The sequence below is a fragment of the Rhynchophorus ferrugineus genome, unplaced genomic scaffold, assembly GCF_030347505.1.
Source record: "Rhynchophorus ferrugineus isolate W39M unplaced genomic scaffold, kcgeb_rfMv2 rfM3, whole genome shotgun sequence".
NCBI lineage: Eukaryota > Metazoa > Arthropoda > Insecta > Coleoptera > Curculionidae > Rhynchophorus > Rhynchophorus ferrugineus.
Window position 1 is genome coordinate 61,265,556 of NW_027472582.1, and position 26,297 is coordinate 61,291,852.

The 26,297-nt window shown below is 31.5% G+C and overlaps 3 protein-coding genes and 1 long non-coding RNA gene across 6 annotated transcripts in view; 3 read left to right on the top strand and 1 right to left on the bottom strand.

Annotated features, from left to right (window-relative positions):
• Positions 1–97: 97 nt before the first annotated feature.
• Positions 98–7,505, top strand: LOC143192574 (uncharacterized). 2 transcript variants are annotated; one of them, XM_076397991.1, is made up of 16 exons: positions 98–326; positions 553–750; positions 806–942; positions 1,008–1,170; positions 1,231–1,455; positions 1,513–1,704; positions 1,913–2,020; positions 2,073–2,171; positions 2,912–3,068; positions 3,192–3,305; positions 3,426–3,661; positions 3,719–3,906; positions 3,965–4,160; positions 4,218–4,385; positions 5,325–5,557; positions 5,626–7,505. In XM_076397991.1, the coding sequence occupies exons 1-16, from the start codon at positions 171–173 to the stop codon at positions 6,128–6,130; spliced, it is 3,075 nt and encodes a 1,024-aa protein (XP_076254106.1). In that variant the 5' UTR covers positions 98–170; the 3' UTR covers positions 6,131–7,505. The 2 variants fall into 2 exon arrangements, with proteins under 2 accessions (XP_076254106.1, XP_076254107.1); XM_076397992.1 differs by lacking the exon at positions 1,913–2,020.
• PQBP1 (Poly-glutamine tract binding protein 1) lies at positions 7,493–8,897 on the bottom strand. Of its 2 annotated transcripts, XM_076397996.1 has the most exons (4): positions 8,741–8,897; positions 8,467–8,683; positions 8,044–8,334; positions 7,493–7,975 (listed from the first exon to the last, which is right to left on the bottom strand). In XM_076397996.1, exons 1-4 carry the CDS (start codon positions 8,793–8,795, stop codon positions 7,720–7,722), a joined length of 819 nt encoding a protein of 272 aa, XP_076254111.1. In that variant the 5' UTR covers positions 8,796–8,897; the 3' UTR covers positions 7,493–7,719. The 2 variants fall into 2 exon arrangements, with proteins under 2 accessions (XP_076254111.1, XP_076254110.1); XM_076397995.1 differs by having other exon boundaries at positions 8,467–8,868.
• A 948-nt stretch (positions 8,898–9,845) lies between these two features.
• LOC143193695 (hydrocephalus-inducing protein) overlaps positions 9,846–26,297 on the top strand; it is a 73,878-nt gene continuing 57,426 nt past the window's right edge. Inside the window, exons 1-8 of the mRNA XM_076400010.1 lie at positions 9,846–9,966; positions 10,025–10,222; positions 10,324–10,522; positions 15,726–16,021; positions 19,448–19,807; positions 22,958–23,195; positions 23,718–23,922; positions 23,976–24,040. Of these exons, the coding sequence (XP_076256125.1) occupies positions 9,868–9,966; positions 10,025–10,222; positions 10,324–10,522; positions 15,726–16,021; positions 19,448–19,807; positions 22,958–23,195; positions 23,718–23,922; positions 23,976–24,040 (1,660 nt within the window). The 5' untranslated portion in view covers positions 9,846–9,867. The remainder of the gene's footprint in view (positions 9,967–10,024; positions 10,223–10,323; positions 10,523–15,725; positions 16,022–19,447; positions 19,808–22,957; positions 23,196–23,717; positions 23,923–23,975; positions 24,041–26,297) is intronic.
• Positions 10,591–11,129, top strand: LOC143192584 (uncharacterized). The gene is made up of 2 exons (XR_013004823.1): positions 10,591–10,818; positions 10,900–11,129. It is a non-coding gene; the product is annotated as an uncharacterized LOC143192584 (long non-coding RNA).

Below are 26,297 nucleotides of genomic sequence, written 5' to 3' on the forward strand. Positions count from 1 at the left end.
ATAATTCAAGTCGAAACAAAATCTTCTTAATAGGTATAAGGGCGAATATAGAATTTTTGTATTGTTTTCTGTCAAATTCCTTTAGCCTTTAGCTGTCATTGATTGTCATTTTATAGGCATATAGGTAGTTATGTTTTCATCGTAGCGATAAATTTTTCTAAATATCCATAATGATTTCTGAGGATATTCAGTTAATGATAGACAAAATTTGTCGATCCTGTATGTGTCAACGTGCCGAAATGTATAATGTTTTTGAAAAAACTGCGGGATCAACTGATGAACCAATACTTCTATCTGATATGTTGACGGCTTGCACCTCTTTGGAGGTAAATAATTATAACTATAATAGTAATAAAATCAAAGTAACAATATATGATATGCTAAGTCATGAATAAGTAATTAAAAGTATTTTTTCTCAAATAAATAAAAAGTTTTTTCTGTAAATTGATTATAAGCGGTTTAGTAATATTATGTACATATAGCATTATGATTTAGTTAATATTTAAATTAATTAATTTATTAGGCTCCAATAATATTACATTAACGTTTTAGGTTGTAGCAGGAGATGGATTACCATTTTTACTTTGTATTACTTGTGAGTCTAAGTTAAATTCTGCATTTGAGTTTAAACAACAATGTGAGAAATCAGATTCTGCATTAAGAGAAATAGCTAATAAAGCAGATTCCCAATCAAAAAAGGAAGAAAGTATCATTATTCAACCTGATGTACATGAAGACATTTTTGAAGATGTATTTATTATTTCAATTTATTTTGCTTTTGAATACTAGATATTAATATTTTTAGGATGAAGATGATTTGCCTCTAGCTAAAAGATTTAAAACTGATATAGCAGCTTTAACATGTGTGTATTGTTTGCAAGTTTTACCTTCCAGGAAAGGACTGCAAAATCATATTAAATCACACATAGGAGACAATCTAAGGTTAGAAAAAATACAATTTATATCTAAATGTTTATGAAATAATTGTAACTAGTTCATCTATGTAGATACTGTCCTATATGTCCCACAAAATATAATCGTGGAAATCATTTAATGAGACATATAAAAACACATGATAAAGAAGGAAATAAAGTATCTTGTAAAATATGTTTTGAAAAGTTTTCACTGGCTGTAGATTTATTTAAGCATATGAGAAAACACATTGATGAGGTAGGATTACATAAAATCTGTTATTTTTAAAATCTGGCTTTAAAGTAAACTGCTTATAAGGTCCAAAAGAAGTGTTTACAAGAACAAGAAAAAGAAAAAATTATATTAGAAATTAAACATGAAAAAGATGATGATTTAGTGAAAAATGAGATAGATAGAAGTATTGAACTTGAAGCTGAAACATACCTAAAGGAGAACCAACATGATAATATCAATAATACAATTGATGAAGTTGATGTTATTCAACCAGAAGAAGATAACATTGACAAAAATATCAAGTCAAAGGTAAACTATACCCTTAATTATCAATTCTGTCTATTTTAAGAGGTACATACATTTTAGGATGAAGAAACAATGGACATTCCTCTTAGTCAATTTCCATTTAGTGATGATGATCATGATAATGATAATGAACATATTGAACAAGATAATGATGATGATGTGGATTTTGTTTACAAGGATTATGAGGACAAGACTAATGAAGAATCTACAGAGGTCCAGCCAAAAAGGAAAAGAGGGAGGCCAAAGAAAAAGGTGAGTTATGTATTAAAATGACAGTAAATTATTATTGCACTGGCAAAAAATGCTACATTAAAATAACTTCAGTACAAATAATAATAATAGAGTAAATGTAATTTTTGTTGGTCTTTTAAAATACCATTTAATTTATTGTCATAACAATATTGGTATCATTCGTAATTCAGGATAATTTTCCTTTATTATATAATGATACTCATTATAGGATTCAACATTATATGAATGCAAAGAATGTCATAAAATACTAACCACCTACTGTGGTCTTCGAATACACTTAAGAAGGCATACAGGTGCAGATTTAGCCAGTTGCAAGGTGATTACTAATTAATTTTTCTTCAAACTTATGAGTTTTCTTTTAATTTTAGCTCTGTGATAAGTCATTTACAAAACAAAGTCATCTAAATAGACATCTAAAAGCCCATGGTATTTTAAGCAACAAAAATGTTTCAAAAGGAGATAAGAAGGTATTGCTTTATGATCTATAGTATAAGCTCCATGTTTTCAAAATACATAATACATTCAAAACAAAATTAATTTATTGAGAAATTCTTAGCAGATATTATTGTTGTGTAATTTAGGCGAAGGTTTAAAGATTTAATATACACCTGTGATGTTAGCAGTCTACCTTTTGATAATATAGTGGTCAATTTTTATAAAGTTACACAATATGTATTTAACATTATCTTTTCAAGTCAGTTTCGATTGAATCTTTGGCTTGCGATTTAAGAAGCCCTTGTCTATCATTTCAGCCTGTTCTAAGACATTCTCGTCATGTCATTCAGTACATGCTACAGTTTTTTTATAGCATAATTTTATGTTGATAAAACATTTCACAAGGTGCAAACTAGATACATAATATTCAGACCAGAGTTACTTGCTTCTTGTTTTTCGTTATTATTTTACGGGTTAGAGCGGCTATTCTCTCAGAAGGTAAAATATTGTCATTATAGTTTTAAGCCTCCAAGATGACCTGTTTGGAAGAGACTCATCTAATTTAGTCGTGTTGACATCAAGACATATATGCTTTGATCGTTTATTTGGTTACACTTTCTAAATATCTTTCAGCACAGTCGGTAGTACTCAAAGTATGATATAATTTATGATTAAGTGAGAAATTTTTTAAGGCACAAATAAGGGAAATGCGATTAAGCAGCTGTTACTGTATGTGTTCTATTTTTTATATAATCTCACTATTTAATTTTAGATTAGAGAGTGTGAATTTTGCGATAGGAAATTTAAATACAAAAAAAGTTTTCTACACCATATGCAAGTAGAACATGGAATGTCAGATATAGAAAGTGAATTAGAAAAAAGCGAACTGGAATTTTCTAATAATCATAATGAATTACGGATACATGAAGGTATTTATATCTAAGCTTTTAAATATATTTCCAATTATGCAAATAGAGTTAGTGCTAAAAGGATATTTATAGAATACATTTTTAAATTGATGTGTATTTCCATTGTAATTTTAATAATTTTAGAAATGAATACGAATTGCCGAAACAATGGTGATTCATTACCAAATCAATCCTTAACAAAAGTTTTGGAAAATGAAGAATTTGGTGTACCAGGACTTGAAGACATTAGTACAAAACGTAATATATATTTTTTTTAGATAATAGTATTTAAAACACAAATTTAGAATTTAATTCAGCAATATGTTTATGAAGTGTTTAGCTTCATTTTCTTTATTTTATTGCAATATACATTTACAGAAGGAAACGATGAAAATCGAGAAACCAATGGTGAACCGTTGGTGGAGGTAATAGAAAAATTAGATGGTAATGAAGAATTTGTTGCTTCCACTGTAGAGGATGTCGATTCCAAAAGAAAAATGAAAGTTCACTCTTGTCATGTATGTGAAGCTCAATTTGCCAAAGCTAATCACCTTACGAGGCACATGACACTTCATAGAGCTGTGTTAACACACAAATGTGACCGGTGTGATCAGGTGGAGTTTGAGCTATTTAATTTATATAACTAGTTTTGTAATACTTACCATTATTAGGCATTCTATACAGAAGATCTGCTAAAACAACACATAGAACAACAACATATTAACAAACCGTATATATGCACCACATGTAATAAGCCATTTAGTAGAGGAGAACATTTAATTCGTCATTTAAAACTCCATCAAGCCTTAACAGATGAAGGGCAGCATAAGTGTTCGATATGTGAATTGTTATTTGCAAGGTATTTTTCACTAAATTTAGATTTTGGTATTAGAACTGCCTGTGTTTTTTTTTTATAGATCTGATCTATTAGCTAGACATACCAAAACTCATCTAATGCAGGATAAAAGGCACGTTTGTAATGAATGTGGAAAAGCTTTTAACCGACTAGATAATTTAAAAACCCACCAGAGGATACACACTGGTCTGAAAGACAACTCAAAGTTGCATTTATGTGTATATTGTGGAAAAGAATTCAACAATTCTAGCAATATGGTAATTATATTGGCATTTTATTATTTTTCATTCATTCGTTGATTTATATTATCCTAGATCGTCCATATGAGGCGACATACAGGCGAAAGACCGTATAAATGCAATGTATGCGGTAAAGGATTTCCGAGATCTCATGATCTCAAGTGCCATGAAAGGACCCACTCTGGTGAAAAACCATACTTATGTACATTATGCGGAAAGTCCTTCAACAAGAGCAATAAACTGGTAGGTGTTTGTCGAATATAAGCGAATTTATATCAAAGTTAATGTATTTTTGTATATATTATACTACCGGGCAAAAATATTTCCCATTCATTATAAAACTGTTTTCAATTTATACTTAAGATTTTGGTAGCAGCTTTTTGATTATGGGCAGTACTATCTGTTATTTTGAAGCATCACTTAATGTGACCATTTATATTTTTCTTAGAGCAAAACAGGTAATGAATCTCATGGTAAAACATTAATTTCAAAATATCGAGTATATTTTTCATGTAGGAATGAAGTTGATTTGTTGCTGTTAGTCTTGGTTATCAGGAAGTTTTTCAAAAAATAGAAAATAACTGTGTTGTTTTACTTCTTCAGGTTTATTTATCAAGTGTGAATAATTCTACCTAAGAAATCCCTATCAGTGAATCCAGCCAATCATGTATACCTATGTAGAGAACCTAAGGCTTTATTTTGTTGCTGCTTTTAATGTAACTTTGAAGTGAATCTAGTATTCCTACTAATTCCTAATTAAGGTAAACTGAAGACGAATTTCTTCGAAACGCGGACATTATTGGTTGTTTCTAGATATATATTAAGAAAATTAAAAAAAACATTAAACATAAAAGTCCTGTAAGAGCATAAAGCCCTTATGAACCCGTAGCAACAGAACTGCAAGCAGCAGAAATTATAACCTTCATTGGGTAGTCTATTGTACTATAAGCATTGGTTGCGGAAAATATTCCAGCAGCTGTTTTGTGTGACAGATTGGTACTATAATCATCGTTTTTTCCATCTAATTGAAACAATATTATCGTACAAACAAAAAGATGTGTATGTATAACACATTTAATAATAAAAGTTATCAAAATCATAGAGGACACATTCAAAATGAGTTTTAAAAATATTAAAAAAATTTTTATTCTATATTATAGTTACTTTTGATTTCCTCATCAGCTTAGGCACAGTAGAGTTCATACCGGTGAGAGGCCCTATGTATGTAGCATTTGTACTAGAGCTTTTACACAGTCCAACGATTTGGCTCTGCATATGCGTAGGCATACTGGTGCACGGCCATATGCCTGTGGAGTTTGTCCCGCAAGGTTTATACAATCTGGACAGCTTAAAAACCACCGTCGAGCCACCGGTCATTGGATGGAAACACAACCCGATTTAAAGGGTGGTCATAGGTACTTTATTTTGAACATTGGTCAAATGTTTTTGACATTAACATTTACAATGATTTTTTTTATATCAGAGTTGAGCCTGTAACTACAGCAGTGGAACCAATGCCAATTAAATTTAAAACGTTCGGAAAAAATAGACCCGTTAAAATAGAGGATGATACATTACAACAACAACTGCAACAGCAGCAGGTAGAACAAACAATAGAACAGCAACCTCAACTGACACATTTACAAGGCCAGCCTCAGAGGATACTCATGGGCATTATGAGTAACATCAAATTACCAAATGATGGGCAACCATTGATAATTGATGGCAATAAGTTGGTGGAATTACCAGGTGGACAATTAGGTTTAGTTACCCTACCCACTGTCATACAGGGGGCTAATGGGGAAGAAATTAAACTAAAAACAGAAATAGGTAGTTTTAATATAGCGCAAGTAGATGAGCTAGATAAAAATGATATAGTTAGTACCTCAGGTACCTTCCATGAAGGTGATTCTGTTACATTTTCTACAGTACAAACATCCACAACATATACCTCAGCCGAAAATTTCACATTTCAAACCTTTAATTAAGACTTAACTGATCTCATTATGGTTAACTTTCTGGCAATGGAAACATTGATAAAGCTAAACCAGATATATTGCATTCCTTTTGTAATTTTTACCAGGTATGTATAGTTCAAGGTCTGTGAGTTATTTTATAGTTACATATTTTATAAAAGCTGAAATATTGTCTATGAAAGTACAATATTACAGGTAACGAAAATTAGCTGTTATGAAAAGTTGGCTGCGCCAAAGGTAAAAGCACTAGCTTGAATTAATAATTAAAGTGTGTAACATTTTAATAGTTCTTATAAGTGTGTTGCTTCAGTAAACAGTTTCAAGGATTCCGCTCGACTTCTAGTCCAATAAGATCATAGTTTTTGTATAAAAACTACAGGAGATCAAACCTAAACAATTTGATTCCTTGGAAAATAGCTTTAAACAGTTTTCCTAGTAACATATATAACATTTTAATTTTAAGAACTTGAACATTTTTAGTAAGCATTTGCTGCCATATAAATTTTTGACAATATTAGAAACTCATATTATCATACAGTTTGTAGTACGACAGTTCTCACTTTGCCTCTACGACGGATGTTTCATAATATTCTTGCAGTAGTGTACTTTCATAGAAAAGTCAAGCGTTTATACGATCTTGGACTAACATTTTATTAGGAACTGTTTAGTTAATTAAAGGTTTGTCTTTATATATATTTTTGGGTTACTACACTTATATTCAAATTTATAAAATGAATGAATCAATTGTTTAATTCATAGTAGTATTAAAATTAAATGACAGGTCTTAAAGCTAGAGGTTTTCTAAAATGTCTTGCGAGGTGTGAATTTTATTTATCACACATGTTATTTAAACTTATTTCAGGAAATATTTCTTTTATATACTTCATCCTTCGATGTAGGATATTTATAATTAGATGTATTGAATGACCTGGTGTAACATCACATAATATTCAATTGATGGTTTAGCTGCACTCCAAATCCATTTCTTGTGTATATTTATATAATAATTAAAATAGCCCTTAACAACTTTTTATTAGATATATAATTATGTAAAAAATGTACATTGTTTATGTTTATGCTATTCTGTTAAATATGAATATAAGCATCTGACTAAAGACTTTTTATAATAAGAAATATATACATATTTATTTTTAATACAATTTGCTAAGTATATTTATTTTATAAATAAATATGCAGATGTTTGAATTACTTTGATGTATAATATTTCCTTCTTTATATTTTTTGATGTTTTGATTTAAGTTGTAAATATAATTCAATATCTATTCGTATTTTAAACAAGAAACAAGTGTTGTATTTTATAAATCAGCTTAGTAGTGTACTTATTTTTAAAACTGAGAAAATAAAACTGTACCATATTTATGAACTGAATAAGATTTTAATTAATCATTCCTACTAACATTTTATGCCCAGTAAATTATAAATAACATTATTGTAATGTTCATCAAAATATATTTATATAATGATTTGAATGCACAGTAAATCAAGCCAATTACACATATATACAATGTGATAGTCTTATTCTTTAAGAATATTCTTTGTAAAATGCACTTATATTATTTAATATTTTTTGTAAAATGCACTTATTTTCTTCTTTCTTTTTCTTTATTAGCAGCTAAAACAGCTCCAGGAGCTGGATATGGTCTTTGCTGGAACAAAACCCCAGATGCAGTATTGTCAGCTCTAATTTTATTAGTTTCAAGACCATCACTCCAGGTTCCTTGTGGTATATCTGAATAAGCAGCAGGATCCATGGGATCTAATTGGTCATCTTTTTTCTGTCTCTTTTCTTTCTCTCTGCGATATCGGTCATCTCTATCTCTTTTTCGTCTGTCATCTCTATATATAAAAGAAAAAATGATGACTTGTATCTGTTGTGTATTGTATTTAGTTATAATTAACAGTACCTGTCTTTATCTCGATCCCTTTCTCTATCTCCTCGTTCTCTCGCACTTCTATCTGAATGTTTGGATCTATAACTTCTGTCATCATCGTCTGAGTCCTTATCCCTTTCCTTGTCACTATTCCTATCACCATCTTTTTCCTTCCTGGAATCATCTTTTGTTTTGTCTTCTTTATTGTCTAATACTCTTCTTTCCCTTAATTTAGAGGCACTTTTTGTCAATACTGCCTTTGGATGTTTTGGTGGCAACCATGACACCATATCAGTCTCCATATTCCAATAATAATAGCGGCCTCTATAATTGTAATTGAGTGAAAATAACAAAATATACAAAAACATAAAACAAAAGCAATAAAATATTCCTATTATATACTAAAATATACTTATATTCTTATAGCAACTAACAAAAGCAATAAAATATACTTACATTCCTTTATCAAATACTTCAGTCCAATTATTTGGTAGGGGATATTTTACTAATACCTTTTGCATGTTGCGCATATATTTTGACTCTGGAGTAAGTATACCTTTCCAATGTGTTTCACACCAATGAGTACATTCATGATAAATATTGTTTTTATTTGGACATGTCGATAAACCCTTATAATCTATTTTCTTCAGGGTATCTAACGGTTTTTGTTTGGCTGGAATAAAATAGCAAAATAAATATATAATTAATTGCCAAGTTTGGCGTTTCTTACGTGCTATTATTCCCCTTTTCGTTAATTTCGCTGCTAAAGCTGGAGGTAACGGCATCTTTACTTAATATTAGTTAACCGACAATTAGATTTTGTAACTATCTCTACATCTACTGTTTATAAAATATTTACTATTATAGGTTATAATGAGATGCTTCCCAAACTTTGTAATCTTTCATAGTAGGGATGTCGGCCACCAGAGAAAAAAAAACGATATTTCGTATATCGATATTTAAAAAAATAATGATTTATTTAGATATTTCTTGAATATTATTAATATATTTAAATATTTTATATAAATATATTTCTAATAAACCTTTAAAATTGCTACTTAATTTTAAAGTTTAGTACATTTCGTTACTTAATTTTAAGTGTTTATTAAAAATATTATTTTTTACAATACTTAAAAAATATCGATATTTTTTCTTGACCGATTTTTATTATACTACAAAACCCATTAGCAACGTTTAACGTGGGCTCCGAACCACGGTCCTCAACATTAAGCCTACCGACTGGCGACTGACCAACCGATATCATCCCAGAAGACATCCGGTCTTACTCAGCCTGGCTAGTGGCGTGACTGGGATCATTTTCCTTATTTTGCACTCTTGCCAAGACAGTCACATTTTATAGTGTTGCCTAGGACAATCACAAACATAAATTTACGGCCATGCCCTAGCAGGATTCGAATGCGCAACTATAGCAACAGCAGGTGGACCGTCCTGTCGCTTTTACCACTGCGCCAACCAAGCTGGCTATCAATATTTCTATATTTTCTAATAGTAAAATATATATATATATATATATATATATATATATATATATATATATATATATATATATATATATATATATATATATATATATGTATATATATATATATATAGTAATATATATATATATATATATATATATATATATATATATAGTAAAATATATATATAGTAATATATATATATATATATATATATATATATATATATATATATATATATATATAGTAAAATATATATATATATATATATATATATATATATTATTGTTACAAAAATATTTATTTATATCCATGGTTACAAAATCTTCCAAAAATTTACTTATATTTGTCAAAGTATATTTCTGTTTTTACAAAAATGAATATTGATACAAATAGAGATAATTATGTTATTAATTTGAAACTAGTAGCACCTTATTTATTAGATAAATCGTATAACGAGGTTATAAGCGGAAAGGTAAGCATTAAAAAAATTAGATTAATGAAAAAATACGAATACTAACCGAAATAAATAGATAAAGCCATCAGAAATCCATAAGGAATTGAGATGTTCTACAGAAGAAAGAATCGAAAAATTAAAAAATCCCAAACGACGGTTTAAGATGGTCTCGAGAACGGATGCATTTAATAGAATACCAGAAGCTGTAATATTTCAGAATTTTGATAGAGGACAAGCGTACACCTTCCCTGTTTTAATTACCAATCAAAGTAAGGTATATATTATTAATATTGTATTCTGTATACTCGGCTTGTGCATTAAGTGTTGCGAACAAAACGTATAGGTAGGGTGTCCTATATATTTCTTTATTTTTAGGTCTCTAAGAATATTAAAGTTTTTTTTGATGCGTCCAGACATTTTACGGTTACTATAGAGGACAATGTCAAATCTAGAATAGCTCCAGGAATGTCAATTAATATCAAGGTTACGTTCAGGCCCACCGAAAAATTCCGGGATTATATTAACGTTATACGAGTTACCTCGCGTGATGAATCTTTTCAAATACCTATATTTGGTAACTATTATAATAATCATAAATATACCATTAAGCTGGGTCGGACTAAACTCCCTCTACCATTTTAATTTGACACTAATGTGGGGCAAAAGTCCTGCTACCATTTTGATTGCGCGCCATTTTGCTATGTGACGTTTAGCTCAGTTTCTCTTTAACCACTGTGCTGTGTAAACCTTCAAATTTTATTATGGATAAATATACGACACAAGAACGAGCAGAAATAGAGACAATGGTAGCAGGAATTTTGCCCCACCCTATATCACAATTCAGATTAATTTATAATAACTAATTACAGAGTAATTTTAATGTAATTTTAATGTAATTTTACATTTTTGCAAACTGAATATGGTACTATAGTCTATTCAAAGTTTTTTTAGTAATGCGTCATGGATATTTGTGACGTCGAAACATTGCAATGTTGCCGCATCAACTCTGAGTTTTAGTTCAGTTTGGGTTTGACTTACAAAAAATTCTAATCTAAATAAAATAATTGAACAAAAATGTTATCAAATATAATTTATTTTAATATTATAGTACATCTAATACATATATTATGGAAGGACTTAAAACTACAATTAAGAACATAAGTATAATGGTTTGTAGGTTAGATTTGTTTTATTTATATTAAACTCTTCCACACCACCCATGAAGTAGAATTTCTAGGCGCGTTTTTTTATGTAGTGGTATCCTCCTGGAGGCCTAATCCACCTAATTAACAGTTTTACGTATTTGAGAATCTACGTATTTTATTTTAATTCGAGAGCATATTTACCTTTTTACGTTTAGTTCTTGTTTCCTTCGGTGATGTGTTTACTTGTCAAGTCATCTTGGTATCACTGTATATTTTATTTTTTCTGCTACTGCTACTACTGTGTACGCCATTCTTCATAAAATTAATGACTGAATTCTGTCTAATTCATTTACCATATCTACAATACAGTTAGTATTCATTCTCTCCTCATGCGTTCTAACCTAATGCTCATGCTTACTTTTGAACAATTACAGTCAAATCTGTACAAACAAATCTTTCACGCCCTACAATAACATATTTTCTATAATTATATTCAATTAATTATGTGCATATCTTTAGTTGTTTCCACTCTCATCACTCTGTCTCAGAGATTTCCAGCATTCTACAGCATTATCACATATCCCATAGAAAGTTTTCTTAAGTCACTTTCACTTTCCGACTCACTGTCCAATTTAATCACTAAACTGGTCATTTGTAATCTGTCTAAAACATATTCACGACTCCACCATTTATCATCTACTTCCTCTGTATGTCTTATCGAGTTTATCCAAACCAACAGTTTTATGGTTGACAATGCTTCCCTCCACATATCCAAACAGTTTTTGATGGAATATCCTTCTCGACCAGCAATATATCTTCAATTAATTAATAAATATAATGACCAACAAAACCTAATCGAATGCTATTGTAACTTTTGCCTTTTTCTATCATTTTTTGTCCTTTTTACACTTTTTTGTTGCTGTCTTGCCAAGAGTGCCACAATGAACCATTTTGAAATATTCAAGTTTCATCAAGATACACACATTCAAATAGTTTATCTTCCTTCGTCTTATTTTATCCCTTTAAAAACTGAATTCTTTTAAAGCCAATGTCTGGAAATTCAATTAAACCTCTCCGAAAGTTATCTTTACGCCATTTAAACCCTATGCCATGTAAGAGTGTATGAAAGGATGTCTTATATCCCTCAAAAAGCTATATATATACTTTCCAGACCGACAATTTTCTCTAAAATAATTTTATTAAATTATGTATCGATAAAATAGTTTGTGTACTTACTGTTCTTATATATAGTCTCGAATAGAGCCAATATCAAGATGGTCAAGATTATTTTTTTTGTTCTGGCCTAAAACCAGGCGGTGGAATGCATGACGCATACCTGGTAGCGGAGATTTGCCCTGGAGTGACAAGTTGTTAGTGGGACTTGAGTGGTGGAGCAGTTTCCGAGTTTGAGAAGGACCGGACGATGATCAGAGTCTAGTTCGTTAAGAACTCCAACTTCGGAAGGGCGATTTACGTCTCAAAGAATAAAGAAATCAAAGACTATTGCTCCGCCTTGAGAAACTGTGATGGGTGGGTTCATCTAGCAGAGCAAGACCGTAGCCCAGATTTGCACTTAAAGCTACGATGGCGTTCGGAGTGATCGGTATTCGGTATAGTTGAATGAAAAGATTTCTCGCAATGGCTCGGCAATACGAGCTGGAATGCCCAAAAAGCTGGCAGTTGAAGCACTGCACTGATTGGCCGTTTCCCCCTCACTGTGATGATGCCGAGTTTGGTCATAGAGATGATCTGTCGCTCTTCGCTAGGGACAACTACCTGAACAATTGGTAGTTCTATCCCAGATTTTAATTTCCATCTTTGCACAAATTTGGGGTGGAAGACTTGGTCAAAGAGAAGTTCACGTACCTCGTCAATGCAGAGTGATTCTGGGATGTTTCTTATTATTACCCAGAATGCTCTCTCCTCTGGATAACAGAAGGAATGGTAAATAATTTCTTTCTTCGAGTAGGGTAGTGAGTTTCCGGTAATCGTCGCTAGTGGCGACTAATAAGAAAATGCCCTCCTTTTTGTTTCGGATTATAATATCAATTGATTGTGCCTTCGTGATTCTAATGAGCTCCATGAACCTCTTCTTGTTACGGAGCACTATAGGCGGAATTTTTTCCTTTGGCGAGTTTGAGAAACAGTCGCCGAAACGGTTGGCACTCTTTTTGCTGTGGAGGTTAAGGTTTGGTTAATGGCCTGGCTATTTACCTGCGCCTCGGCAGGTGGGAAGCAGTTGCCTGTTTCCCCTTGTTGCCGGCCGTCGGCAGCTGGCTTTCCTGAGGTGGCGTGATGGGCCCTCTCTTCCCACCAAGGTGAAACCGTCGTCTGGGTCTTCAGTTTGGTCTGACCGTTGTGCCGGTTTAGCTGGTGTCTGGGTCTGGGTTTCTGTGGCAACGGGAGTCTTTATTTCCATGGCATCTTTTTGATACTTCATGAAGTCTCTAAATGTAGCGGTGAGAATTTTGATTTCTTCTTTAAGATCTTCGGAAGCCTTTTCGCTCTTTTCCAGCTTTTCCGTCTGCTTGTTCAGGACGTCTGTCTGTGCTTGAGCGAACATTTTCACTTCGGCTATCTGCAGGTTTCGCAGGTCTTCATTCTGTTTTCTTAAATCTTCTATGAGCAATTCTCGGCTGTCTTCGGAAGATGGTCCATTAGAATTAAGAAATCTGGGATAATGGTGAGGAGGCGACGTCGGCTCTGATGTACATGACACCATTGCCTTGGCAGTAAATTCGCCTTTTCGGCGTAGACTCTGGTGGAAACGTGATAACGGACCGACCGTCTCAGAGAAAGTTTCGGGTAATTCTCGGAAGCGCAGGTAGTTTCGGCGGACCGGGCACGACCGTTCTCTTCGAGAGCTAGCACGGAACTGATGGTCAAGATTCTTTACCAACTTTGTATGTAGACGGGTTTTCTTGGGCGAATCTAACATATTATTCTTCATTTTGTAAGCTATGTTATTTGGTTATAGTACCCATACTAATATTTATCGCGGCAGCAACCCGTTAAAAAACATTTTCAATAAATTGGTGGGACTTATTTAATATTATCAATAATATAATTACTCCTGTAACGGAAATTATAGGCAAAAGGGGGCCTCCATTATTTCGTTCCTTTTCGAAATATTTTCTTAAAGCCGCAATCAATTTATGACCCTGACTATCTATTGTTTTCGGTATTTTCAAACGAAATGATGAGCTGAAATAACTTTTGTCGCAAAATTCTTTAATGCAATAATGTTAAGAGGTTTTTACTCTTACCTATAAATTATTGTGACTTAAATAAATTATATTTCATAACATTTTTGTTCAACTATTTTATTTCAAAACTCAGAGTTGATGCGGCAACATTGCAATATTTCGACGTCTCAAATATCCATGACGCATTACTAAAAAGAACTTTGAATAGACTATATATTCGATGTAATCTATGAATTGCGTTGGCTGTTTTTTTTGGCTTCTCTGCCAATGCGCGTCATTAAAATTTATGACGTCAGCACCTCGCAATGTTGCCGCATTAAATTAGTATTTTGCTTTACAACATTTGAGGTTAGTAACCTCTAATTGCTATAATGAATGTTGTGAAGAATATTTTAGATATTTGACAACATGGTTGACCAGTACCAATACAAATAATTTCATAGACTAATTCAATTATACGTTCCGATGCATCAGGCAGCATTCTGTCTCTTTTTAACTAGGGTAAAATGAGGAGGAAATATCTGCTAGTTTAAAACGTACTTTACATTTTTACAAACTGCCTTCGACATCATTGGCATTGGTTATTTTATTAGAAAAATTATATGTATAAAGTTTTGGCCAAGTTTTGTTGTTCTATCTTTATGTTTTATGAATATGTTACATTAAAGTTTAAATAATGTCTCTTAATAATAAAACCATAGCAGCATCACTTTTCGTGTCAGATTGCATTGCTTGCATTTTTTTTGTTAAAGTGCTACTACATGTGAATCTACTGTATTAAATGTAGAGTTGGCACCACCGCCTCGTTTTATAATTGTACTGCGTAAGATATCGGTCGGGATGGAGAGCAGAATTGAAAACTATGGATCGTTGCTTGTCTATAGGTTTTTTTATTTAATTTACTATAATGTATTTTTATTACATATTATATATACATTTTAGTTCCATGTACTTTTCTCTATATAATTCTTTTGTACTCACAATATTCTTAAAAAGGGGCTAAAATCTTGGTTTAATTTATTAATATGTAGAGAGATAAGTTACAGACTTAATATTATAATGACATATGATATTCAAAGCCTTTATAGCTTTGTATATTAGATATATTTTATTCTAAATGAGTAGCAGTATTTTTCAAATAGTGCTTTCAGCAAGGAATTTAACAGAAGCTGATAGAGATTTGAGATTAAAAGATACTTGTAAGTAACGAACCTGATAGCGCCCTCTGTTATCGAACGACAAAAATTATATAACCTGTTATGTGTACTAGTGATCAGCCTGTGGTCGAAATTTGACCACAATTTATTAAGTTACATATGTTTAACCACGCCAAAATTCACGCCTTCAGGTGCTTCCGTTTTTCTCAAACTAGGAGGAAAAATTTTCACTAAGCAGATTATTATTTATATATAATTCACATTAATAGGATTAGGTCCACGACCAATAAGTACCACTCCAGATAAAATTATACTGCCTCCCACTATGGTCCGGTTACCTTCCGAAAAGGCACTGATTGTGAAGAACATATCCGAAGTACCCCTACAATTCGTAGCTGTCGCAGAGAGTCCATTCTCAATAGAGATCAAAACTGCAACCGTACCACCAGATGGGATTTTCGAAGAAGTTATCCGATGTGTTTCCCAAAAGGCTGGCCTAATAAAAAGAAACATGCAGTATATATTTAGGAACCAAATAAGCCTAACTGTCGAATTAGAATGTGAAGTAAGTATATTTAATACTGCTGGAATATTTCATTTACTGTCCATTAAATAAAACAGTGAACTCACGTCATCTAAATGTATGTTCTCAAAACATCCCAATGTTGCCGTATCAATTTTAGGTTTTAATTCGTTTTGGCTTTGACGTATAACAAAATAATTCTAATGTCAATAAAATAAAGAAACAAAATCAATATATATACGTATATATATAAATATATATAGTATATCCAATGCATATATTATCGAAGGACTTGAACTACCGTTGATTATACAGCCATAACAGTTAGAGCTGTTTTATTATACTTACATTGAACTCTGTTCCACACCACCTATGGGGTAGAGTTCTAGTCGCCTTTTTTATGTAGTGGTACTCCTGGAGTCATAATCCACCCAATTAACAATTGTATATCCAAGTAATTTATTTTGCTTTCATTAGATTGAATATCCTTTTCGACCTGCATGTCCATTCTAGTAATTTTTTGTTTCACTCAAGTCAATTCGATTGGATTGAATATGCATTTATAAATAGAAGACGTAATACTCTGTGGCCACGTTATTCTCCATAAGAGGCTCCTTGTCTGTTAGTACAATTAACAGTGGTGGCTAATTTTGAGGAATTATAGCCGGCATTCGATAAACATTGATAGTTTCCGCTTGATTTTGCGACGTTGCCATTTACAAGCAATTGAGTGGTAGAATCCAACGAACTACAACGGCTATTTTGGGTTTGAGGTTAAATTTTATTGCTTATAGTTTATTTGTTCTTGTACTATTCATGTTTTGATTATAAATAGTATGAAGTTATGGATAAATCATCGATTCGTGAATATTGTGAAAAAAGCTATTATAACACCTCTGATATTTGGAAATATAATATCAAATATTCAGCAAAATTCTAGGCACAAAGCATAAAAGTGACGCTAAAAGTGTTGAAGCATGGGTGGAACATTCATACCTACCCCCATTAAAAGAAGAAGATTTTATGTTAATTATAATGAATGAAGGACAATATGAAATGTTAAAAGAACATCGCCATCATTGTATATGTGTAGATTATACGCTCGGATTTGACGCGTATGCTTTCGAATTTCATTCCTTGCTTGCATTGAACGAATTGAAACAATTAACTAAGATATGAATAAGAACCATTATATAAAGCAATTTGTTTCGAATGCATGCTGTTTGACTGAGACCATCTAGAATTTGCCACTACATAGTATAAAACAAAGTCGCCTTTTCTGTCCCTATATCCCTATGTGCGCTTAAAGCTTTAAAACTACGCAACGGATTTTGATGCGGTTTTTTTCAATAGATAGAGTGATTCAAGAGGAAGGTTTATATGTATAATACATGCATAATATACTAAGGCAACATTGCTAATTTTAGAGGTTTCTAACGTGATGTCGTAAATTAACCTATTTTTTTAGGCTTATTTAGCAATTAGCAAAAACGCTGCCTAACCCTACGAGTTAGATCAAATTAATGTACTACAGTATTGTATACCATAAAAAGGTCTACAAAAAAGTCCGCGATTTAACCATTTTATTGTTTACTTTTTACGTGAGAAAATGGCTTATTTACGAAGCTATTTTAAGCAATACGGCATTAATCCTTATCGAATTAAGTACCTTAAATACAGTGTGCAATTAATATAGATCAATATGGTTCCTTACAGCATGTAAATTAAACAAATATTTTCGGAGATATTACAAATTTAAAATTTGCGTTTAAAAATGAGTAATGTAATAAAAATTGTATGAATTTAGATATTCCAAAGATAGCAGGAAATCTTCATAGTAAGTATAGGGGAAGAGGAATTGTTTTACTCCAAATTTAATGCGTGCAGGCCAAGGGCAGTAATGAATGAACCAAAAATACTGGATCGATTTTAATCATGTTTTCATTGAGTGACATAGGCATATATATTTTACGCCCGTGCAAAGTCGGAGCGGACCGCTATGTTTTTATATACAACGTTCATATTTTTTCTGTAGTGTATTTAATTTAGTATCAGCATTGCACCCGTGCGAAGCCGGGGCGGGTCGCTAGTAAATTATATTTATCTTACATATTGTTTAATTTTTTCTTTCCCTTTAAAATTAAATATGTTCATAAAATATTCTTCATAATACATTTGTTACATTATAGAAGGTGCAAAATGTACGTTAATTTGTGAATTCGAGAACATATTTATACTCTTCAAATATACGAATAATTTACAAAAAATATAGCTTTGACTTGTTATTTTAATGTTTATATATTGATAAATAATTACAAAATTATTTTAAAAATTAAATATGTATATTAACGTCATCGTATTACATTTTCTTTATAATAGGATATGAAAAATGTACAAAAGGACTTTAACTTGAGCCTTTAACTTGAGCCTCAACGGAAATATTAGGTTAATTTGTAAGTGCAAGATAGTTTATTCAATCTATATTATATTCTTCGAATATACTTATAATTAACAAGAACTGGCTACGTTTCAAATTCAAATCCTTGTGCGCACACCGCGATTCTCCAGAAGTAGATGTCATTTAAAGCATGAAATGAAATTCTTCATTCACTGATTAATAGGCTGGCTAGATTAATTGGAATTTTGAATTAAAATAGTTGAAATACTGTATTTTATATTTTAAATACACGGCTAAAAAGTATATTATACTTAAAAGTATAAGACATACTATTTTTTATAATTTGTATTTTTTGATTTGATTATTATATCGCAAGAGAAATAATGTTTATACATGTCACTGCTGTATTTTTTATTATATACACCTCACTACACAAACCACACAAGATCTGATGGTTTGACTCTTTTAAGTCTGTGTCCTGCTGATGTGTGATGGTGATATCCAAAAGTTGCAATAGTTCAATATTCTCATGAGAATGGAGTCTTTCCTCATGCTTCCTTGCAATTCTCTTGATTTCTTGACTGACTGTGCATATATCAAGATCTCGATGTAGGTAGTCAGTCCTGTGGTATTAGGCTACGCCCAAAATACTTCTCAAGACTTTGTTCTGAAAAAATTGTATTTTTTTTTACATTACTCTTTGCAGAACATCCCCATAATTGAATTCCGTATATCCATATAAGTTTCAGTATTTGCTTATATAATAGCAATTTATTATGTATTGATACTGATTCCAACAAAGTTTTGTATAAAGATTCATTGCGAAATATTTAGCTTGTGTCCAATTGTTTATGTTGTCACTTGCCTGTTGTAATTTTGATGTGGCTTCTGCACTATTGTCTCCGACAGCTATAATCGCAGTATCATTAGCAAATGTAGCCATCGTAATATTCTCTATTTGTGTTATTGGTATATCACAAGTGTAGAGTAGATAAAGCATTGGCCCCAGTATATTTCCTTGAGGTACAAGCTTCTTGTAGAAATAATAATACACTAATTATTTTCCTTAGGTAAAAATAGTCAAGTTATACATCGATACATATTCGCTTGATTTCGACGACGTCTACATGGGACTCTCAACCAATCAAGTCCTGACACTGCGAAATGATAGCAAGTATCCGTTGAAGTTTATATGGAAACAACATGATGCCGAGGAGGAGAACCGTCAGCTTAAGAAAATGCTGAAACTGTACGGTAATGTGAAGGAGAACGAGGAAATGCGATGCAAGAAATTGGAATATTTGGATATAGTTAATCAAGAGCAACATTCCGATATATACCAGCGAATATATGAAAACGAATGTGAATTATTAACAAGCGAAATTGATACGTTCTCTTATCGATCGCCTTATTTCGAGATCATACCGAAGGTAATATTTAAAAAAATTAATTCAATTAGTTTTAAACAGTTTTTATAATGTCTTTTCTCCAGACGCTTGCTTTATCTTATTCTCTCTTTGTTATTTCCATATTCTTATTCGGTGAGAGAGTCCTTCGTAATTTATTTCAAGCACATATTTAGTTAAAAGTAGCGTTGGGACCTATCGAGTGAAAACAGTCGATGGTCGCAAATCTGTCGAAACAGTGGATAGTTAAAAAACTAGCGACTGAAAATAGTAATTACTATTCCTAAACTAAATATACTATAATATATATAGTATATATAATATACTATATAGTAATTACTAAACCCTTTCTTGTATAAATTGTGAAAAACAAAAGGACGTAGATAATTGCTTGGAGCAGTTAATTTTATATGAGCTTATATTATACCAACCGTAGTATGAGCGAGACGGAGTTGTACGTTCTCTTTCACGTACTATCTTTAAAAAAGAAGAGGAAAAAAATACTGAATACTATTAACCCGCAATTAATTATTTCATTTTAAACGAAGTAGAATTACCTTTATATTTGAATGTTCTGTCGATTTGTAAAAAGGAATAGAATTTTTCTATGGAATGAAATGATACCCCACAATTGTTTCATCGTATTTTAATATATTAATTGTTATTTTTAAATAGTATACTATAATAAATGTAGACAATACAATAGAACTTAAACAAAACCTATAAACCAAATGTACAATAACTATAAATACTAAATAAAAATTACACATATACCTTATCATATTAAAAAGACTAATTCATGACATAATTAAAAATGATCGCACAATAACTACTAGAGCTTTTTTAAATAAAGTAAATGCTTTATTCATTATTGAACGGAAATATTTGTTAACAAAAGTCCAGAGATTAATCGAGATATTACCTATTATTGACATAAAAATAGTCAAAAGTATTTTACTATTTATTATTCACAATTATAATATTTTTACATTACCTTATTACATTAACAATATTGAAAAATATCGTTCCAAAATGCTGCTATATTAATATACAATATATTGTTATCTAGAAGCAAACTACCAAAACAATCATAAAACTATATATATTACATATAAGTCTATGTAAGCATAAATTGGATACATTTTTGTCAAGGTCGCGGCTAGGACGACAGAGTTAGAACGTTAAATATCAGTCGAATGAAACTAGTAGAAGAAAAAATAGTAACTAAAAGTATACGACTGAAATAATCGATAGTAAATAGTAATTAAATCAGTCGGACCGAAAATAGCGACGGAAAAAAGTCGACTAAAACAGTCGATAGTAAAAAGTAGTCAATTACTAAACAGTCGATAGTCGATAGTTACCAACGCTAGTTAAAATATTACTTGGTTCTATTGATTACTGTCGATCATCGTCCTTACTTATTGAGGGTTTCACTAATAAATTTCATTTTTGTCACAATTTAGTTTTATTTGTAATTAACATGTTGCTGTGTAATTAGTTTCAGTGCCATTCTTTTTCTTGTTAAAAGTTTACTCAATTGAACGGAGAACGGCTTTTTATCTACTTTAAATGGACAACAAGAGCCAACAACAAGTTTTATTTTTCATGTATATTTTTATTTTGCTATTCTATGTTGAGAAATTATCCGTTTCTTGATGGCATAAAAGATTTATACGTTATTATAGGTTACAAAACAGTAGTGACATTATTAGGGTACGATGGTGGGGAAACATTTATCACGGCCACAAATTACAACTCATAGTTTTCTAAAGATGGCACCAGCGATAACTGGGGCTTAAAAATGACAAAGGACAATTTGATATATCAAGGCAAAACATTTTGCCAATAACTTCTGAGCGTGATGTACACTCAAAGAGTAAACTTGATTACTTTGGAATTAGACAAGCGTCATTGATGGGAAACATCGCCTTTTGCTTTTAATTAAAAAAAACTGCAGATGAAGCAGTGTGGAATGTGGAATTATATGTTACATAAGATATACTTAATACAATTTTAATTAACAAATTAATCTATTACTACTGTTCTGTTGTACTTGCATCAAAATATAAGCAAAGAGAGTACGGGATAAATAGATTAGTATGTATGTCTCTCTCTCTGTCAGGTCCAAATTGGCTTTGTGACTGACTGATAAACTAATCTCCTTGATTTTAGTCGAGCATAGTTAAAATTTGCACGGACAGATTTGGAGCTGTTAAACTGTATTTCCAATCTCTAGAATATTTGTAGATATTGTTGACAACCAGTTGTACTCTTTCTATAGCTTTAAATAAATATATATATTTTGCCATAATAACTGTGTTTTCGGCAAATGTTCCAAAAGCTGTTTCTCTTGTTGTTGGGATATCAACAATGTGCAGATAGATGTGTGATGCCCAGCAGAACTCCAGCCGAAATAGTTTTAAGTGTTGACAATGCCCCTTCATGCGGGACTCTAAAGTTTCTTTCGAAAAGATAGAACTTCAGCAACAGTTGACAATAGTTCCGCGCCAGCAACTAGCCCTAAAAGTCATACCCAGAGGCATATGTTGGCGAGTGATTAGTGAAAGACAGTGCTGGGATTGACTCCAGAATTTCAAGCTAGATTATTTTCGCATGAAATAGCCGGATAACTAAATATGTTTTAACATGCGAAATTAGAGACTCTATTGGACGAATATTGTTGCTAAACTCATTAAGAACTTACCCACTTATTAAAGGTTACTCAACAAATAATTTATCATCGATTAAATCCACTGGAAATGGTTCAAAAAGAAGGATATTTGTTACCATACGAATTAAAGTCTAGAGACCTTCCTAGAGGCGTTCTTTCACATGTCAGCAACTTTACCAAGGACAGAAAAGAAAAAGACACGAAAATAATCGATGTGAAATCCCTATGTTGTCTGAGAGATGGACCAAAGTTGTGACAAATATTGAGCAGTATTTCCTTGAATAAATATGTAATGGTTTTTATTTAATAAAGGTACAAATAATGGCCTTCAATTTGTTCTGAATATTTTCCATTTAATTGTTTCTATACAATGTGTTCCTTTTTATGAGTATATTTACATTTAAGTTTCGATGACCTTCGAGAATAGCTCTCGATGGTTATCGCTATATTTTGTGCCAGCTAATACTTCTACAGCTTCAGATTTGCTTCGATTGTTGCAGATTGGAAAAATTTTACCTTATTCGGATTTTGAATTCATGGCCATCTTCACCCCGAAAGAAGCCAAATATTATTCCTGCAACGCGTATCTGGACATCGAGGGTTTGGAAAACCGGATAAAAGTGGATTTACAAGGCAGAGGTTTGGGTCCGAAGGTAACGCTGAACGTCGCTAGCATTGATGCCAATCAAATCTATTTAACCGACAAACATCAGTATGAAATAGATGTCACTAACGAAGGTATCTAAATTCAATATGAAATTATGGGTGGATTATAAAATAAAGACATACAGAAGACACCATATCACTCATATAATACATGTCTCTTCTGTAAAATTGCAACCAAAATTTGTGCGTCTTCTTGTTACTTCATTTGAAAAAAAAGTTACCTTTAAGTCTCTTGGGAGATATTAGTGTGGACTTAACAATTTCTGTTGATTCCAATATTGCATTTGTGGTGATATATTACTTTTCGATAAGCTATGGTTAAGGTTCTGTGAATAAACATATTGTATGTATTTCAATTCAATACCGTTAGGATGGAATAGAGGAGTTTCATCTTAGTTAGGCAATGCTTTTACACATTTGAGTCAATAGCTCAAAGTTTTTTTAATGTTTAATTTTAAAAGCTATTTTTGGGATAGAGCGGGATGCATTGAAAAATAATGCACACTATTTGAACTTTAATCCTGGACCACCATTATATATTAAAACCATTATATATTGAAAGTCAAACTCATACAAATTTTATTGTAATACTAGGCATAATAGCTGCGACCGTTGAGTTTATAGAAAAACCTTCAAGTTTTGGAGGCTCGATATATTGTCTACCCCGGTCACTTAAGCTAGAGCCCAATGATTCGAAAGGATTCTTAATCATCTTTAGTTCGGAGGTCCATGGAGAATTCCTAGAAACTATAGATTTTCGGATAGTGGAGTCAGGAGATACACTTCAAAGTCTTTTATCGTAAAATAGTAATACAGCATCTAATATCAAGTTGCTACATTGTTAAATTTTAGGGGTAAAGTGATCTGTCCTTTGTTAAAGTGCATACCAAATCAGTTGGATTGGCGTCTATCTGTGGGTAAGTATGTAAGATTTGTTATGTTTCAAACGACAGGCTTATTTCTATTTTATATGTTTTATTTCTTATTACTCTATTAATTCATCACTCCCGTCAAAATCTCTTTCATCTTTTACTATTAGCATTTATATAAGAATTGGACGTCTAAATTATTTAAGAGCCTAAAAAATTAATTTGAAGCTAACTTGAAAGCTCATAAAAATGTAACAGAAAGAACTAGCGATTTGTTCAATCCACAGTACAGAGAACTCTACCAGTTTAATCCTATTCTAATGTAAAAGAAACCCTTACACAGTAAACATGTGACTCATTAGATAAAACCTGATGCAGTGGCTTTACATAACACCCTCCTTCTGAAGAAAGGAAGCACCATATAGGTGGTCGTTGTCCCATTTCGATAAGTTTCAGTTGTAATAAAATTAGGTTTGAATCTCAATTGTACCTTCGTTCGCCAGTTTTACTTTGATGATCCACTGAATTATATTGTGTTTACCCATATTACAGAATGGTCCCCTAAGTATTGGTGTCAAATTTCAGTAGTCCAAGGCTGAACAATTATTTTGGTTTAATTAGCCTATTATGACCGCGAACACTGTACTGCAAGTTTTTGCTCAAATTCTATTAGATTAGATTAAGAAACGTTAACTCAATTCAACATAAACGTATAAAGGAATGGAAATCCCAAGCCAAAATTTCGTTACTCTCCTTCAAAATCGCCAGGTTTTTAATATCGATATTTTACTTGGCAACTAAAAGTTCGATACTGTCATTTACAACTATCGATATTTTATCTTTACTATCGAAATCCCTACCCTAAACTACCACTTCTACCAAAACCTGAACTTTTCTCCAAATTCCAGTAAAATTATTTTAAGGAATGCTTTGAGCAAGTTCGGAAAGATTGGAAATCAAACATTGACCAGTTATCTTTATTTTTAATTGAATGAATTCAAAAGAGAATTATACAGCTCAAATTATTTGTTATTATTAGTATTTTATTGGAGCAAGTGCTCATTAATACAGTAGTAGGGGGTATTCGCAGGTGAAGTACTTTCTTTGAAGCTTTCGCTTTTCTCGATGGCGGTTGTGGAAGAAATTAGAATCAGTTAAATACATATCTGCCCATAAAGAGCAATTAATATTAGTAATAACAATAACATTAACAATATCTGAGACTAGAATAGTTGCGGTTAATCGTTAGAGGTAACGATACTTGGTGAAGGTTATTTATCCAATAATGACTTGCTCCACCATTTTACAACATTGAAGCATTGTATTGTGTTTAGCTCTGTTAAACTGGTTGAATGTAAGTATTCAGCATATCTTCCACTATCACCTGCTTCAGTAAATACCAAATAATTTATTATTTTTTATGTTCGATTATTTAATATATTCAATACGTTCATTTCGAAGTGTTCCGGTCCAGTTGAATCAGCACAAAGTTATAGATACAAATGTATAATGATTCGAAATCAAACAATTTTTTAAAAACTAATTAAAGATATATAATTAATGTTTATTAATCCATTTATTCAGAGTAATTTTGCGTACTATGACACACCATAAGCTTTTTAGGAAATAAAACACGAAGTTTGTGAGATCTTATCAATCAATAAATATAGAGTAAAAACAAACAAAATAAACAAAATAATTTCAATTGTTTTATTTAAAGACTTAAATTATTTGAAATGTAGCCCTGGAGTTATTTTCGCGATAGTAATAAATTAGAGCAAAAAATACAGGAGAAAAAATACAGGAGAAAAAATACGCATTCTTCATGAATTTTACAGCATAACGTTGCGAATGAAATTTACAATATGAACACGAAACATTACCTCTATCCGAACTTTCGTATAAACTGGCATCCTACAAAAATTGTTTTTAGAACGAATATAGACAGATAGACATTCTTATTATTCTTGCATTTCTGTTTTGCACAGATATTAAGCAAGCAATGACGATTTAGCAACATTTCTGCTTGAGTCTGTAGTTTCTTCGGTACTGTTTCTTTTACTGGAGATAACTGTTGAGCGGTGAAAATGAAGTTTTGTGTGATTTCCTAAAAAACATTTTTTTGTATAAAATATTATAATGTGTAAAATTACTCTATAAGCGATAATTAACACATGTTTTAAACCGTGGTCTCTCTTGTAACTTCTTTTCTATATTGTTAGATCTTTCATCGTTTTCATATAATAACAAGCTTTATTTCTATTAGGACTGGCTTCACAATTAATGCATATATAATAAAGTCATT